Source organism: Pristiophorus japonicus, chromosome 21 (genome assembly GCF_044704955.1).
Source record: "Pristiophorus japonicus isolate sPriJap1 chromosome 21, sPriJap1.hap1, whole genome shotgun sequence".
Classification (NCBI taxonomy): Eukaryota; Metazoa; Chordata; class Chondrichthyes; family Pristiophoridae; genus Pristiophorus; species Pristiophorus japonicus.
The window spans coordinates 81392587-81411522 of NC_091997.1; the positions used below are offsets into that span (position 1 = coordinate 81392587).

Here is an 18936-nt window from a genome sequence, read left to right on the forward strand (position 1 = left end):
CCTTTTTGGTGCTAACTGTTTTCTTTTCATCAGCCATCGTCTCCTTCAGTCCGGCACAGATTCCACGCACAGGCATCTTCCGCCCTTCAGCATGTAATTCGGGACCTGGAATATTGGGTCCTTCATTGAAACACCTGTGAACTCATCCCTTTTTGGCGTGGAAGCAAGTATCCTCAATAGGAGGGACCGCCTATGATGATGATAAATGCAAGTCTTCCTTTTCTTTCTGTGCTGTATATCCTATGTAAACTTGCCTTTATTTTTAAATGAGCTTTTTATATTTCCTGATAAAGGTGCCTGTTGCAATTGTGCATTTCGTTGAAGGTGGTGGTGGGGGGGAAACACCAGTTAAATTTTGCAAAGCAAAACGAGTGCCTGAGGGACACTTGGCCAGCGGCTGGGCTGGGAGACCTGTCAGAGCCTCATTGGTCGGGAGCGAGCGAGGGGGTGGAGTGTCCCTTTAAGAGCCGCAGAGCGCTGCGCGGCTGGCCCCGCCCCCCTCCCTGGCGGCGGCGCGCGGGGCTTCCGGTGGCTCGAGCGGCGGGAGGCGGATGTCCGCGCGGTTCCATCGCCTCACTCACTTACTGTCTGTCTGTCGCTCCGCTGCCCCGGCCCGCAGGCTGAGGCGCGACCAAAGATGATGTCGCTCGATTTTTTAAACGACGTGCGGCGCATGAATAAGCGACAGGTAGGCCCGGGGATGGGCGCGGGCATCGCCCGAAACAGGCCCCACTCACACACTCACACATGGCCTCTCCCTCCTCCTGACCCTCTCCCTTTCCCTCCCTCTCTCCCTTTCGCGCCCCCCCCCCCCTCTCCCTCGCCTCCCTTTCTCTTCCCCCACTCTTCTTGTCAACCTGTGAGGAAAGGTTGAGCTAGTTGGGCCTGTACTCTGGAGTTTAGAAGAATGAGAGGTGATCTTATTGAAACATTGAAGATTCTAAGAGGCCTAGACAGGGTAGATACAGAGAGGATGTTGCCCCTCGTGGGGCAATCTAGAACTAGGATAGGGGATCACCTTAAGACGGAGATGAAGAGGAATTTCTTCTGAGGGTTGTGAATCTTTGGAATTCTCTACCCCAGAGAGCTGTGAAGGCTGGGTCTTTGCATATATTTATAGAAACATAGAAAATAGGAGCAGTGGTAGGCCATTCAGCCCTTCGAGTCTGCACCCCCATTCAGTATGATAAGGCGGAGATAGATTTGTGAACGATAAGGGAGTCAAGGGTTATGGGGAGCGGGCAGGGAAGTGGAACTGAGGGCAAGATCAGACCAGCCATGATATTGAATGGCGGAGCAGGCTCGAGGGACCAAATGGTCTACTCCTCTTGTTTCTTATGTTCTCTCCCTCCCCATCACACATGGTGCGTCCCCTCCCCCAATGTGGTGCAGCTGGTACCCAGCCTCAGCCCTGTGCCTCCTGATTGACCAGAAGCTTTTAGTGATTCACTGCCCCCTCCCCTGCACAACATGCTCTCTTCTCTGAGGTGTAATTGTTTGTACAAAAAACTGGTCTGAAAGTGCTCCATTTGGAACTATAAATGAGAGCCTGAGGGATTGCATGACACAGCAGTGAAGCTTTTAAAAGGATCCCATATGGATTGCTGGAAGCCATTTAGCAGGGGCTGGTGCTCACAAAATGACACTTAATGGCTGTACAAATAGATGGGTGGGTGTTTGATTATTGCATTTGAGAACACTCTTTCCCCCAATCATTACTCTGCTAGACTAAAATAGGATCCGGTTTCTCAAGATGCGAATTGCCTTTGTTGTAAAATATTACGAAAGTTCAGTTGGAAATTCTTGCCCCAGAGGTGAAATTTATAGTTCAGTGTAGCAACTGTAGGTATTTCCCTCCCATTGTCATCAATTCCAAACTTTCTTTTGGCCAGGTGTCCAATGCAGCGTATATTACATCTGAATGAACTTTTTTTGCTGATGTTGTCTCCTGGTTTGTTGCTGTCACAATGCTCTTTACCCACCATAATATACCTATGGATCTCCAATAGTATTTTGGTGTGTTTAAACTCAAAAAGGGCCGGATGGAGTTTGATGTGCAGCATCGCTGATTGTGGTACCCTGCCCGTGTACAAATCTGATCAGAAATAAAGCAAGCTGTTTTTTAAATTTCTGCCCCCACCCCTAGTTTATTGGCTACTGGACATGTAAAACTTTGTTCCAGCACGAGCTGATCTCTGGTGCTACTTATTGGTAGTCTGGAGAATGATGATTTGCTGAAAATGTGGAATTGTGTTTTAGCATGTCCCTTTAAAGGTCACTAAAAGAAAGACATGCATTTATATAGCGCCTTTCACGTCCACCGGACATCTCCAAGTGCTTTACAGCCAATTAAGTGTTTTTGGAGTGTAGTCAGTGAGTATTCCAAATTGGACCAAGTAAGCACACCTTGAGAGCCTGGCTGATTATTGAGGGAAGTTTCTGTAGGTTAGCAGCTGTTGTCCTTGGAGAGAGGCAAGGTCAGGACAAACATAGCAGGAAATGGCTGACTTTTTAACCAAAATATGTAGACAGTATTTGATGTATGCCTTTTAACACTGAAGTGACGGTCGCTTTTTATTAATTTGATCTTTGGTGTGACTGAAGCTGATGAAGCCACACTTCCTGCCCATCCCAACTTGAGTCGCACTTGGCCAGGTAGGGTAGGGAAGGCAGGTTGCCTTTCCCGAAGGTCATTCGTGAACCATTTTGGTTTTTACAACTTAATTACTGCCAAACAACCTCTCTGGCATAGAAACTGAGCTTTTACAGGTGTGGTGTCTAATTCCTTCAGCTTTTAATTATTGGAGATTTTCTTTTTATGTACTTTTTTCCCCCTCTCTATCTCTCTCAATGCAATCTTTGCCTCTCTTTATTTTGCTACTGCACCTGATCTGACAGTGAATTCTGATTCTAACTTGCACTTCCTGGTTCAGACTCCGCGCTGCTCATTAGCGATTCTTCGGCTTGATTGGTTAAGGAGGCACACGGTTGCTTTCCCTGTTCACACAGGTCTCGGAACCCCTGTTGGGGGTGCCATGCTGTTTGGATATTCTGCTGTTGGCAGCTTGCCATGCAAAGGCCCATAGAAAGTCTATGGGCAAGTAACTGCCAGTTTAACGAACAACTGGAGCCGTTTGCCGCTCACAGCAAAACTCCTTTTGTGACTGGGTTTTTTCGAACTTCCCCTCTGCTTGCTGTCTTGGTGGGAGTTTCTTCTGTATATTAATCTTCTCTACATCCCTTGCCCTGGGAGCCAGTGTCTCCCTGTGATCTGGAATTATGTCTTGCTTGCAACCTAACAAAGAGCTGCTCCAGTTTCCCCATGATCGGAAACTGGCCAATTAATGTAGGGAATCCTGGATACCTGTTCATCTCTATTGTAAGATTGTCATTTTGATGGGCATGTCTTGTTGAACATGACAGCTGATAGCAACTGAAACCAGCACTTTACAACTCGTGTGCTTTTTGAAACACTAGTACATCAGTCACATGATTCAGAATTGTGCGGGCGATAGAATGTAAAGATGATCGTTTGAAATTGCAGGCGAGTTGGGAGGCTGCTTACCGCAGTAGGTAGTCGCACATTTGGACACCAGCATGGCAGTGCCACGTGGGTTTATGACCATGAGTTACCATTTCATCGAATTATCGATAGCTAATTTGAGAAGGTGCAAAATTCAAGAGGAGAACTGGCAAACCGCTTGAATCTAAAGGATGAGTCATTGTTGAGCTGCTGTCCTGTACCTGCTAGTTGCAAGCTCGAGACGGGTGTTGGAGATCGGGATCTAGACTTGATACACTCCTGGCTGGCCTTCCACATTCTACCTACGTAAACTAGAGGTGATCCAAAACTCGGCAGCCCATGTCGCACCAAGCCCCCTCACCCATCACCCCTGTGCTCGCTGGCCTATATTGGCTCCCGGTTAACCAACGCCTAGATTTCAAAATTCTCATCCTCGTTTTCAAATCCCTCCATGGCCTCACCCGTCCCTATCTCTGTAATCTCCTTCAGCCCCACAACGCCCCTCCCCCCGAGATGTCTGCGCTCCTCTAATTCTGCCGTCTTAAGCATCCCTGATTATAATCGCTCAACCATTGGTGGCCGTGCCTTCTGTTGCCTAGGCCCCAAGCTCTAGAACTCCCTGCCTAAACCTCTCTGCGCCTCTTTCCTCCTTCAAGACGCTCCTTAAAACCTACCTATTTGAACAAGCTTTTGGTCACCTGCGCTAATTTCTACTTGTGTGGCTCGGTGTCAAATTTTATTTCTCATGATACTCCTGTGAAACCACGTGAGACATTTCACTACGTTAAAGGTGCTATATAACTGTAAGTTGTTGTGGCTGCAGTTAGTGTATGTTTGGTAAAGCCTTATGGAGGCTGTTTAAATTTCAACATCCAGTTAGATGTCTAATTTTTAGAAATGAAGATCTCTGGTTTATATTTCAGGTTGTCATCTGAATCTAATTGCCCGATTTGAGTTTTTCCGATTCTGCAAATTTGCATATCACCTTTTTAAAATTTGTTGTGCTCTAGTTTATGATGAGCTGTAAACAGTTTTTACAGAAATCGTGGCATGTGTCAAATAATTTGTGTTCCAGCTGTACTATCAGGTGTTGAATTTTGGTATGATCGTGTCTTCTGCACTGATGATCTGGAAAGGATTAATGGTGCTGACAGGGAGCGAAAGTCCAATTGTAGTTGTACTCAGGTAAGTGATATAGATTGTTCTCTTATGCAGATACTAACTTTGTGACTTGTATTCTAGAGGTGATCCAAAACTCGGCAGCCCATGCTCTAACTCGCACAGAGTCCCGCTCACCCATTACCCCTGTGCTCGCTGACCTACATTGGCTTCCTGTTAAGCAATGCCCCGATTTCAAAATTCACATCCTTATTTTCAAATCCCTCCATGGCCTCGCCCCTCTCTATTTCTGTAATCTCTTCCATCCTCTCAACCCCTCAAGATGTCTGCGCTCCTCAAATTCTGCCCTCCTGAGCATCCCTGATTATAATCATTCAACCATTGGAGGCCGTGTCTTCTGTTGCCTAGGCCCCAAGCTCTGGAATACCCTGCCTAAACCTCTGTCTCTCTACACCTCTTTCCTCCTCCAAGACGCTCCTTAAAATACACCTCTTTCCTCCTCCAAGACGCTCCTTAAAATACACCTCTTTGACCAAGCTTTTGGTCACCAGCGCTAATTTCTACTTGCGCGGCTCAATGTCATTATTTATCTTGTAATACTCCTGCGAAGTGCCTTGGGACATTTCACTACGTTAAAGGCGCTATAAATGCAAGTTGTTGTTGTTGACTCTTCCAATACCCAGTTTCAGATCCGTTAAAGGGATGTTATACTTTTCCTCGGTTATTAAATATATTTGGCTCAGCGCATAAACAGTTTAAATGGATAAAGTATCATTTCTGGTTTTACGGTAAATGGACAGCATTGTGAAATGTGATATCCTGTCCCAAACAAACAGTCCAATTGGACTAAATCACTGATCCGAATTAACTAATTGTGGAATGTGAAAAGAAAGAAAGACTTTTATTTATATAGCGCCTTTCACAACCACCGGACGTCTCAAAGCGCTTTACAGCCAATGAAGTACTTTTTGGATTGTAGTCACTGTTGTAATGTAGGAAACACGGCAGCCAATTTGCACACAGCAAGCTCCCACAAACATCAATGTGATAACGACCAGATAATTTGTTTTCTTTAAGTTGATTGAGGGATAAATATTGGCCAGGGCAGCGGGGATAACTCCCCTGCTCCTTTTCGAAATAGTGCCATGGAATCTTTTACCTCCATTGAGAGAGCGGACGGGAGCCTCGGTTTAATGTCTCATCCAAAAGACGGCACCACAGTGTAGCACTCCCTCAGCACTACACTGGAGTGTCAGCCTGGATTTGTGTGCTCAAGTCCCTGGAGTGGGACTTGAATGCACAACCTTCTGACTCTGAGGCGAGTGTGCTGCCCACTGAGCTACAGCTGACCCAAACCATCAGTTTAAAACAATCTGACGTTGATTGTAAACCAATGTCTTTGCTCATCATAATCCAGTGATCTCTACTGGACAAGAGCAGCTGTCATTGTAAAGTTGGCGATGATGGACCAATGAATGAACAGCCCACCACTCGATCAAGGCACCAGAAGGCTGCGAGCACTGATGGAATCGTGCCCCTGTTTTAGGAGTCACGGGAAATCGGTGGTGAAAACGAGCTGTGAAACCTCGATTGTTTTTTTTTTAATCCCGATAGTCTGTGAAATGTCCCTTTCCTTTCTCTGTTGGAAAGAGAGAAAGCTAATGCTCTGATAGATTTCCTTTTTTTTTATTTCAGTGGGAGTATGGAGCCTGCATTCCATAGAGGGGACCTTCTGTTCTTGACCAATCGTGTAGAAGATCCCATCCGAGTTGGCGAAATTGTGGTCTTCAGAATTGAAGGACGAGAAATTCCAATCGTACACAGAGTGCTGAAAATTCATGAGAAGTAGGTGCTCTTAAGCCAGGAATTTGGGTCGTTTATAGTCATTATTTAAGGTGTTAACCTGCTTGAGTTAACCCCTTTTGAGAGCTTCTTGCACTGCACAGCAGAGTGGTAGAATTGTGGGTGTAACTTCACTCCTCCTCCCCCGCCGCCCCTCCCCCCACCAGTGGGATTTCCCTGTAGGTTGATGGTTCATAGGCACAATATCCAACTAGAAATCCTTTACCCTCTTTTCTCTTTTCTTCCTATCCTCCCACCACATCCTAAGCGGGATAAGGTCGGAGGTACTGACCTGTGCTGCTCCAGTCTGAACTACCGATCGATGCCTTGCAGTTGATCAAGAGCTTGCTTTCAGGAAGTGGACTGTGGCACAGAGGGAATGAAAGTGGAATGAAACAATTCTTAAAACTGAAGAACAATCAATATTACTGCAGCTAATTCATGTACCCTTGGATTTCTGTGCTGGGGGCTTGTGTGTACAGGTTTTTGGGAGAATGAGTTTTGTATATTGTATTGTTTGATGCCTTTGCAACATACAAAATTCTTACAGGGCTTGACAGGGTAGATGCAGGGAGGATGTTTCCTCTGGCTGTGAGGAGTCTAGAACCAGGGGTCACAGTCTCAGAATAAAGGGTCGGCCATTTAGGACTGAGATGAGGAGAAACATCTTCACTCAGGGTGGGAATTCTCTACCCCAGAGGGCTGTGGAGGCTCCGTCATTCAGAATATTCAAGACAGAGATCGATAAGATTTTGGATATTAAGGGAATCCAGGGATTATGGGGATTGTGCAGGAAAGTGGGAGTTGAGGTAGAAGATCAGCCATGATCTCATTGAATGGGGAAGCAGGTTCGAAGGGCCACTCCTGCTCCTAATTCTTATGTTCTTTGGCTGTTGGGAAGAGTGGAGTGGGCTTTTGCTGGTGCTGGCTGCCCAATGAGGAGAGAGGTGTATTTATACATGTAAGAGCTTTTCATTGCCTTGGGGTAGAGGTAGGAATGTGGTTGGGTGTGTACATATAAAGGTTTTTAATGCTAGAGGTGCGCACAGGAGTCTCGCCTACCTACGGTGGGTTAATGTGTATGCGTGTAGTGGGTATGGCCATTGTGCTGGAAACAGACCAACTTCATTTGTATCAACAACAGCAATACCAACAACTTGTATTTATATAGTGCCTTTAACGTAGTGAAATGTCCCAAGGCGCTTCACAGGAGTATTATGTGATGAAAAATTTGACACCGAGCCGCATAAATAGAAATTCGCGCATGTGACCAAAAGCTTGGTCAAAGAGGTAGGTTTTAAGGAGCGTCTTGTAGGAGGGGAAAAAAACCTCCCTATCTCTAACCTCTTCCAGCTCTACAACCCTCTGAGATCTCTGCACTCCTCCAATTCTGGTCTCTTGCGCGTCACCGATTTCCTTTGGCTCACCATCGGCGGCTGTGCCTTTAGCTGTCTATGCCCTAAGCTCTGGAATTCCCTCCCTAAACCTCTCCGCATCTCTACTTATCTCCCCTCCTTTCAAGGCACTCCTGAAAGCCGAACCTGTCGTAATAGCTTGTGTGGCTCGGAAACCTGAAGCGCCGAGGGACATTTATACTGTGTTAAAGGCGTTACAGAAATGCCAGTTGTTTACACTAGCTGGCCAACTTCACATTTCTGGTTCACCAATCACGCTGCCGAGTTTTTGCCAATTGTGAAAGCCACGTGCCAAAAATCAGTGTTCCTCCCGTTGCAGGGAAAACGGAGACATCAAGTTCCTGACGAAAGGTGACAACAATGCGGTTGATGACAGAGGCCTGTACAGACAGGGACAGCACTGGCTGGAGAAGAAGGACGTCGTGGGACGAGCACGTGGGTGAGTGACAGACTCGTGCGTGATCTGTATCTTGATTGCTCTGCTCCAGCAGGGAGACTTTTCCCCAATGTAAGGAATAATGGCTATCCCACGTTTTCTTTTTATTCTGAGGTTAACGAAGTTACCCTTTATGCTTATCTTGGAAATTTTTATAATGTTGTCTATGGGGAGGACGTGAGAAATTTATCTTTGGAATTCTCAGCTCAGAGAACTGTGGAGGCTGGGTCATTGAATCATTTTAAGGTGGAGATAGATAGATTTTTGAAGGATAAGGGAGTCAAGGGTTATGGGGAGAGGGCAGGGAAGTGTAGTTGAGGCCAAGATCAGATCAGCCATGATCTTATTGAATGGTGGAGCAGGCTCGAGGGGCTAGATGGCCCACTCCTGCTCCTAGTTCTTACGAAAAGATTGCTAATTTCACGTTGAAGCTGTAACGCATGAGCAAAGTATAATCTGTAGAAGAAAAGGCTGGCGAAAGTTTTGAGATGAAGAAATTGTGTAGGAAGGCAGGCAGGCAAACCCCTTTATAAGACAAAGCAGAGCAACTTTGTGATGGTAGCACAACCAAAGCAAGACAAGGATGGGGAAAAAAGGTTAAGATCACAAATCAATATAAGAAAACTGAAGGTGAAGACTTGCATTCAGGAAGCACCGCAGCATATCTGAAAACACAGCAAGGTATTGAAATGGCACATGGTAATTTGTTTAAAAAAATCATCATTCCACTATATTCCATTTCAGAATGGTGTTTTTTGCAGTCTAACGAACAACAGATCTCCTGGTGAGAGCCATCAGCCTTGACTTTTTATAGATCTTGAAGACAAGATGTAGCAATTGACCGGTTCAAATTCTGATTCACGCTCAAAATTCAAATACTTCAGTCAGAGGTGGAGACTTTTGAGAATCCCAGAATGCAGCACAGTTCCATCCCATGACCTCTGAATTCAAGCACTCATGATAAAAGTTGCAGTGCGTAAGGGCTAATGTACAGAATACTAATGAGCAATTATAACTGTGCTAATCGTCTGATGGTGTACAATCCAATTTTGCACCGAAACAAATTGTCTTGAAATAATCCCCCAGATCCGTCAGCTTTGCCTGCCCTTCTTGAATCTTAGTGAGGGAGAACAGTTTCCGTGTAATCTCTCGTTATTTTAAGTTGTATGAAGTACAGAAATCTCCCTATTTGTCACACCCATTTGATAGGAAATAATTTTGGCAAGTAGGAGAAAAGATAATCAGAAACTAATGTCCTTAGAAACATGGATGATTTACAGGCTCTGCCAGGTAGTTCTTGTCCATATCAAAGACTATTCTCATAAGCAAGCAATCACTCCCTACAAACCAAAGTATGGCCAATAGCTAGTGAAGTAGAAACAGCAAATGCTGGAAACACTCAGCAGGTTGGGCAGCATCTGTGGAGAGAGAAACTGAGTTAATGTTCCAGCTCAATGACACTTGGTCAGAACTCCAAATCCGCAACCCCTATCGCGTAGAAGGACAAGGGCAGCAGACGCCTGAAACACCATCACCTTCAAGTTCCCCTCCAAGTCCCACACCATCCTGACTTGGAAATATATCGGCCGTTCCTTCATCGTCGCTGGGTCAAAATCCTGCAACTCCCTCCCTAACAGCACTGTGGGAGCACCTTCACCACTCAGGCTGCAGCGGTTTAAGAAGACGGCTCACCACCATCTTCTCAAGGGCAATTAGGGATGGGCAATAAATGCTGGCCTTGCCAGTGACGCCCACATCCCAGGAACAATTTTTTTTAAATGAATAAAGTAATGTTGTCTGCGGCTGAACAGAACATCCTTGCTGACTACATGATGCCAACCCCTTTGTGTCCCAGTCTTCAAATAGCAGGAGAATAATCACCGTCAGTCTATTACTTAGACTGTAAGCTACGATTCTGGTTTATCAAAGAAGTGAAACATTAACGAGTTGGAACAACCCTCATTGCAATCTAAAACCCGAATCCCTCATGCAAAACAGTTAAAGATGTGATGCTTCACTAACTGCAATAACTCTGGGCGTTATTTGTCATTCAAATTCTAAGCGAGGTTGAGCTCCCCTTACAGAGGCTTCACGTGTACCATTACACATGATTAAAAAGAACTGGTGGCTGAAGAATATCTTTATCTGCATGTGAAACTGTCGATCAGCAATCAAAAGATACACCTTCACCTGTTCACATGACCCTCTCCACTGGTGGGTGCACAGTTAGCTTTGTTTCTGTAAACAGGTTCCCAAACAATGACTAGTTTGAGTGAGTGTCAAAAACCAATAATAATACCTGCACATTCTGATCATGTCTATAGGTAGGACCAGCGAGCTTTCATAGCAGGTAACTAAGGCACCTCAAACTGTCCTTGTATTGTTACAAATTTTAGATCTGTATTGGATATTCTCTCTGGGGCAGTGGCACTGGTCACACACTCATGCCGTCCCTTCCTCTTGGGACAGGAAGTCAGCTGACCTCTGACTCTGCAGAGGTTGGCTAGTAGGGTTGTCATTTGTTGCAGCTACTGCCCTTTATTGGATATGGGTCACTAGAAACCATTTCCTGCTATTCTCAAGACGAAGACAGCCATCTTGACAAAGTTCGATTTGAGCCAATTGACTTATACAACAACAACAACTTGTATTTTTATAGCACCTTTAACGTAAAACATCCCAAGGTGCTTCACAGGAGTTTTATAACACAAAACAATAAATTTGACACCGAGCCACATAAGAAATTATGGAAGATGACCAAAAGCTTGGTCAAAGAGGTAGGTTTTAAGGAGCGTCTTAAAGGAGAAAAGAGACGGGGAGGTTTAGGGAGGGAGTTCCAGAGCTTGGGGCCCAGGCAGCTGAAGGCACGGCCACCAATGGTTGAGCGATTATAATCAGAGATGCTCGAGGGCAGAATTAGAGGAGAACAGACATCTCAAGGAGAGGAGTGGGGGGGTGAGGGGGGCAGCGGTTGTTGTGAGGCTGGAGGAGATTAGAGATAGGGCGGGGCGAGGCCATGGAGGGATTTGTAAACAAGGATGAGAATTTTGAAATCGAGGAAGTGATGTGAGGAGCGACATTCCTCACACTCGTCAGTCTAGCTGTAATTCCCCTCCTTGCCTCCCCATTCTCCCAATCCTCTGGCTATTGGATTTAATTTGACGGTAATTGTTTTTAATGGAAGGCTTACCAAGATCCTTACATGGTCAAAATCCGGAAATGTGACACTGACTTCTCTTCCAAAAGAAAAGCTAAGTCTGCAGTAATCAATTTAAAGCTGAATTCTTACATTTTAATATGTTCCTACGACTTTAATCAGAACTGGTTTCATTGTCACACTGTGTTGAATAGAAAAGATGTTGTGGTCTGTACGGTAGTTTGAAGAACACAAAGCTTTTATTAAGATGGGAACATTATAATGTGTAATGCACAGCTGTATAACTTGGTGTCAATAAGGCCACAAGTATACTTGTTCACTTATGATTCAAAGTTGCTTAATTCAGATTATTGAATTCAAATTTTTTCTCTAAATTTTACTTGGCTGTTATTTACACCGCTTAATTTGAATTCTTGGATAATTTGAATTTATTGGTGCAATTTGGCTTTGAATTATCAGTAGACTAGGAATTGCAGCATCTTCCTGGGTTAGTTGGAGGCTAAGTGTTCGACGTTTCCTTGATCAATTAGAGTTTAGACTAATTTGTTTCTGGCACCAGTCAATTCGATATTCTGTAGTGTGGTGGTTTTAAACACAGCCAGTCATTTTCAATTTTGAAAGTGTGATGGATCCATACACGTGTATCATCGCCAAGAGCATGCAGAAATCAAGCGCAGGCAGTGGAAGGAGCATGCGGCAAACCAGGCTCCCTGCCCACCCTTTCCCTCAACCACTGTCTGTCCCACCTGTGATAGAAACTGTGGTTCTCGTATTGGACTGTACAGCCACCTAAGAACTCATGCTAAGAGTGGAAGCAAGTCTTCCTCGATTCCGAGGAACTGCCTATGATGATGATGATGAGAATCATAGAATGGTCACAGCACCGAAGGAGGCCATTCGGCCCATCAAGCCCGTGCCGGCTCTCTGCTAGAGCACTTCAGCTAGTCCCACTTCCCCGCCCTTTACCTGTAACCCTCCTTCAGGTACTTATTAATCAATTCCCTTTTGAAAGCTATGATTTAATCTGCTTCCACCACCCTTTCAGGCAGTGCATTCCAAATCCTAACCACTCTCTGCATAAAAAGAGTTTCTCCTCATGTTGTTGCCTTTGGTTCTTCTGACAATCACCTTAAATCTGTGTCCTCTGGTTCTTGACCCTGCCGCCAATGGAAAGAGTTTGTCTACTCTGTCCAGGCCCCTCATGATTTTGAACACCTCTATCAAAGTGTAGGGTAACTGTTCTGATTTTCTCCAAGAAAAAGATGTGCATCTTTGGTTGACACGGCGCTTGTTGGTACCCAGCCAGATCAGTGTGACTCAAATCCTGGGCTTTTAATTGAATTGGAGCCCTGTGATTGGCATCCAGAACTAGGCTGGGTGCCTGTTACCATGCTGCTTAATGCCAGCTGGCTGCAGATGAACTTGCTGGATAAGATATCTCATGTCGTCTGATTTGTCTCCAGCAGTCTCTTTTTAAAATTGGGTGGGGAACTAAGAAGAAAATATTGAGGGGTCTGGTCATAGTGGATAGTAAGGGTCTATTTCCATTGGTGGAGGGGTCTTTAATGAGGGGGCATAGTTTTAAGGTGGTTGGTGGAAGGTTTAGAGGGGATTTGAGAGGGGGCTTCTTTACATAGAGGGTTGTGGGGATCTTGCTGCCTGGAAGAGTGGTGGATGCAGAAACCCTCACCACTTTAAAGAGATGGTTGGACGGGCACTTAAGTGTAGTAACCTGCAGGGTTACGGACCTAGAGCTGGTAATTGGGATTAGACTGGATGACCGTTTGTTGTACAGAGCAGTTATAATGGTAAGTACTGCAGGGAATAGAATACAGCCAAGGTGATCTCCTGGACTAGTTTCGATCGCCTGAATGGGTCGGAGAGGAATTTTCCCATATTTTTTCTCCTTAAATTGGCCTGGGTTTTTATCTTTTTTGCCTCTCCCAGGAGATCACATGGCTCTGATTAGGGTGGAGTGTAGAATGTTTTAGTATAAGGGGTGTCACAGTTGTGGTGAGGCGGATTGGTTGGACTGGGTGCTCTTTGCCTTTCTGTCGTCGTTCATGGGTTTATGTGTGACCTTTGGGGCTGCTGACCGGGGGCCGTGTGGCTCTTTGTCGGCTGGCATGGACACGATGGGCCGGAATGGCCTCCTTCTGCGCTGTAAATGTCTGTTTCTATTAACTGTTGTGTAACTTGCATAACATGATCCTGAAACCTGGTTTAATGCCATGTTTATCTTGACACCGTTACTGACAGCAGCCCTGGCTTCATTGTATGTACCTGTATTGAACCTTGATTAGACCACACTTGGAGTACTGCATACAGTTCTGGTCACCGTATTAGGAAAAGGATATAGAGGCACTGGAGAGGGTGCAGAGAAGAATTACAATGTTGATACCAGAAATGCGAGGATACACAAATCAGGAAAGGATGAACAGGCTGGGTCCCTTTGCACTTGAAAAAAGAAGGCTGAGGGAGTGACCTAATCGAAGTCTTTACAATTATGAATGGTTTTGATAGAGTGGTTACAGGAAGAATGTTTCCACTTGTGGGGAAGAGCATAACTAGAGGCCATCAATATAAGATATACTAGCTTTGGAGGGGGTACAGAGACGATTCACTAGACTGATTCTGGAGATGAGGGGGTTACCTTATGATGATAGATTGAGTAGACTGGGTCTTTACTCGTTGGAGTTCAGAAGGATGAGGGATGATCTTATAGAAACATTTAAAATAATGAAAGGGATAGACAAGATAGAGGCAGAGAGGTTGTTTCCACTGGTCGGGGAGACTAGAACTAGGGGGCACAGCCTCAAAATACCGGGGAGCCAATTTAAAACCGGGTTGAGAAGGAATTTCTTCTCCCAGAGGGTTGTGAATCTGTGGAATTCTCTGTCCAAGGAAGCAGTTGAGGCTAGCTCATTGAATGTATTCAAATCATAGATAGATAGATTTTTAACCAATAAGGGAATTAAGGGTTATGGGGAGCGGGCGGGTAAGTGGAGCTGAGTCCACGGCCAGATCAGCCATGATCTTGTTGAATGGCGGAGCAGGCTCGAGGGGCTAGATGGCCTACTCCTGTTCCTAATTCTTATGTTCTTATGTAAGATAGTCACCAAGAAATCCAATAAGGAATTCAGAACAGAATTCTTTAGCCAGAGAGTGGTGACAATGTGGAACTCGCTAATACAGGGTGTGGTTGAAGCAAATAATATAGATGCATTTAAGTGGAGGCTGGACAAACATGAGGGAGAAGGGAATAGAGGGTTATGAAACATACCTAGAAAGTAGGTACAGGGTAGGCCATTCGGCCCTTTGAGCCTGCATCACCATTCAATATGATCATGGCTGTTCATGCAACTTCAGTACCCCATTCCTGCTTTCTCTCCAGACCTCTTGATCCCTTTAGCTGTAAGGGCCACATCTAACTCCCTTTTGAATATATCTAACGAACTGTCCTCAACAACTTTCTGTGGTAGAGAATTCCACAGTTTCACAACTCTTAAGTGAAGAAGTTTCTCCTCATCTCAGTCCTAAATGGCTTTCCCCTTATCCTTGGACTGTGACCCCTGGTTCTGGACTTCCCCAACATCAGGAACATTCTTCCTGCATCAAACCAATCCCGTCAGAATTTTATATGCTGATAGAGTTAGATGAGGAAAGAGGGGAGGAGGCTCGAATGGAGCATAAACACCGGCACGGGCAAGGTTTGGCGGAATGCTCTGTTTCTGTGCCGTATATCCTGTGTAAATGAGGTGGTTTATAACCACCAGTTGAATGGAGTGTTACCCACCAACAAGGGAAATGCGGCGGGTGCTGCTGACTCACTTTATTTCTGGCCTTGGCTGAGTGGCTGCTGCCCATACGGACCGATGGTGTAGTTTTTGCACTGCTGGCATGTGCCAACCCTCGCCGGCCATTGGCAAAGATCTGCGGCCAGAGAGTGAAACTCTGCGCGCACTATTGATCCCAGAGCGCTGGATGGCAGCATGCTTACCGAATTCCTCCAATAATGTCAATGTTGCATAATCCATGTTGGATTCTGTACCCGAGAAGAAGAGCTGCCTGGTGTGTCGAGCCCCATTTTAGAAACCATTCTGATCTGATAGATTTAAAGTAGTTGGTGGAAGGATTAGAGGGGAGATGAGGAAACGTTTCTTCACCCAGAGGGCGGTGGGGGTCTGGAACTCACGGCCTGAAAGGGTGGTAGAGGCAGAAACCCTCATCACATTTTAAAAAGTACTTGGATGTGCACTTGAAGTGCCGTGACCTACAGGGCTACGGACCTAGTGCTGGAAGGTGGGATTAGGCCGGGTAGCTCTTTCGACCGGCATGGGCACGATGAGCCAAATGGCCTCCAGTGTTGTAATTTTTCTGATTCTATGATCTGATTATATCTGTAGCAGCAAGCGACTTCCGTTTTGGAAAAACCTCAAGGTTGGTTTAACAGGCTGTATATCCTAATCGAGATCATCTACAATAGTAGTGCACACCTGTTGCTCAAAAGTCCTAGTTTAATACTTTAAAAAAAAATGTGGGGGCTGTTATAGCTTTATTTAATGAGTGATAAAGTATTTCATATTGTATCTAAATGAATGTAGCGATCATCCTGTTCAGTATGAATTGCAATGTGCTGTTTCATTAAACTGAAGTAGGAAAGCTTAATGCAAATAAAAGATGATGGCCATTTGAGATTTTCAAATTGCCTTTGATGTGTATGTTAATACCGGATGCTCATTGGACTCCAGAGAATGCAGAAAATTATCATAAAATAACATTTTAAGCCTGCCAACTATCCATTACTAACAATATGAAAGAGGCTTGCAGAATAACTATGAAACATGTTGAGAAATCCCCTTCAATCATTATCATTTTCGAAACCAGCAGTTTGCAGATTCGTGGGAGTTAAAATTTAGCCAAGTGTCTCGCTACTGAGGTGATCACCTCACAGTTTGCGCCTACAGTTTAGAGTACTTCTCGTGAAGGTCCCCAAGGCAGGCAAGGTTATAGAGGATACGTAGTTTTGCTGCATGTTTTAATCCTTGGGATCCTGTGCAACTAAATGTGTTTGGTCCTAAATTCAATTTTCCAACCCATTTTTGTACGTCTCTTATGCCACGTGTAATTGCAGTGTGGTGATGAGTAACAGTCTCATTAAAATGAACCTTGTACCATTTATACACCTGGATCATTGCTTTGTTGCTTGAAGTTGTGTGTTTTGGAGTTTTCGTATTATTATTGTCCTAACTCGCTCCAAGTCCCACTCACCCATCACCCCTGTGCTCGCTGACCTATATTGGCTCCCGGTTAAGCAATGCCTCGATTTCAAAATTCTCATCCTTGTTTACAAATCCTTCCATGGCCTCGCCCCTCCCTATCTCTAATCTCCTCCAGCTCCATAACCCCCGCGATGTCTGCGCTACTCAAATTCTGCCCTCTTGAGCATCTCTGATTATAATCACTCAACCATCGGTGGCCATGCCTTCTGTTGCCTGGGCCCCAAGCTCTGGAACTCCCTCCCTAAACCTCTCCGCCTCTTGACCTCTCTTTCCTCCTTAAGACGCTCCTTAAAACCTACCTCTTTGACTGAGCTTTTGGTCATCTGTAGTTTCTGCTTACGTGGCTCGGTGTCAAATGTATTTGTTTTGTCTTATAACACTGCTGTGAAGTGCCTTGGGACGTTTTACTACAGTAAAGGCGCTATATAAATCAAGGTTGTTTTAATCAATGAGTCTTGTTCAGGCACACTACATTCAATCCAAAAGCCATTTGGATATTTTTTAATTGTATTTAAAGGAATTGTATTTTTTGAAAAATGGAGTGAAGCATCTTGGGATATTTTATTACATCAAAGGCACTATATAAATGCAGGTTGTTGGGTACTGTGATCTGACTAGAGGTGATTACTGATCCCAACTAGATTGAGACCTAAATTACTAAATACTCCAAATCCCACTTCAAGGACTGTTACTGCATTGTCCACTATTCTCTCACATTGATCCCACTCTTCGCAGAGTTAGCCGATCTCCGCCCAGGGGAGCTGGCCGCAGTTTCTGTTCCTGATTGCTGTCCAGTGGTTTCTGCTGGGCAAAGGTGAGGGCAGTATTGGAATCTGCTCCGATACCACTGTAGAGCAGAATCCAACAGCATGCTGACCATCACCAGCTTACCTTGTGCATAATGAATGGGCGCTCGAATAAGTTACCAGCATCCTTGGAACCAGGGGGAACATTTTGGGGCACAGAGTCGATGTAGGAGTGGAGGGGAGAATATTGTGAACTGACACCACTATACTCTTTCTGGGAAGATGGTGAATGTTGCCCGGGTGCACTTCCGTGGCATGAGCAGAGCTTAACTTCCCCAAGTTGGCCAGCCTTCATGTGAGGGTCTAGACCATGTCGCCTGGCTGTTCATTGCAGTCAAGCCCGGTCCTATGTATGTACACTTTGCTCTCCCTTCCCCGAACGAGGAACCTATAAATCATTTCCCCTTCTCTTCCCTCCACCCACCGCCTGTCACCTCCTTCAGCCAACTGAGTGGAAACTAAGGGTGCATGGTGGGATCTTGTGGTCCGGATCATATCGTCAAGGTTGGACATTTGTTGTTGGGATGGGGGTGATGCTGGCAGGGCTGCATTTATCGACCGTTAATAGTTAAAACTGTTATAATTGGGTAAGCTGACAATGTTATTTGATCTTGCAACTTGTTTTTAGCCTAACCGATTTCAAACGTCTTGTTTCTCCAGGTTCGTTCCCTATATTGGCATCGTGACCATCCTCATGAACGACTACCCAAAATTTAAGGTAACTTTAATTGAATCCTGTTCCCAGTGCTGATCTCCAAGTGTTTTGCTTTCACTAATGCATTCATCTGTTCCACAGTACGCAGTGCTCGTCCTGCTGGGACTGTTTGTGCTGGTCCATCGAGAGTGAAGAATGGATGGACTTTGCCCGAGGATAGTAACGGAGTTTCTCACCCCAGGCCAGATCTTTTCACTGAAGAACATGACCAGCAGTCTTGCGATTCTGCAGCTATTCCCATGGATTTCTACTTCCTGCCAGGTGGTGATTCAGTGTTTTTAAACGGAGGACAGTACTGTAGGAATGTTCTTAAGTGACAGACGAGAAAGACACCATCTTGCAAACAAAAGCTTTTCCCACTGCCTTTTTTGGTTTCTGAATTTAAACTTTTAGTGCAATCTGGAGTTGGTCATGGGTTGGGGGGGGGGGGGGAGAGAGAAAGGTGAAGGTGTGGGGGGGGGGGTTTAAACCAGGTGGCACAACGCCAGTTTGCATGTTGCAACTCTTAGCTCAGCACTTGTTTGGCTTGCTGCTGTTTCAGTACAAATGAAAATGTTTCTTCCTGCCCAGCGGTGTGGCAGCTTTCCACTTGCAGAAGTGGAACAGTACGATTTGGATTCACGTCTTGTGATTTTTTTTTT

At 45.2% G+C, this 18936-nt stretch overlaps 1 protein-coding gene across 2 annotated transcripts; it reads left to right on the top strand.

Annotated features, from left to right (window-relative positions):
• The first annotated feature begins 495 nt into the window (after positions 1 to 495).
• On the top strand, positions 496 to 18712 carry sec11a (SEC11 homolog A, signal peptidase complex subunit). 2 transcript variants are annotated; one of them, XM_070865109.1, is made up of 6 exons: positions 496 to 688; positions 4599 to 4708; positions 6338 to 6487; positions 8219 to 8338; positions 18241 to 18298; positions 18377 to 18712. In XM_070865109.1, exons 1-6 carry the CDS (start codon positions 638 to 640, stop codon positions 18425 to 18427), a joined length of 540 nt encoding a protein of 179 aa, XP_070721210.1. In that variant the 5' UTR covers positions 496 to 637; the 3' UTR covers positions 18428 to 18712. The 2 variants fall into 2 exon arrangements, with proteins under 2 accessions (XP_070721210.1, XP_070721211.1); XM_070865110.1 differs by lacking the exon at positions 6338 to 6487.
• Positions 18713 to 18936: the final 224 nt, after the last annotated feature.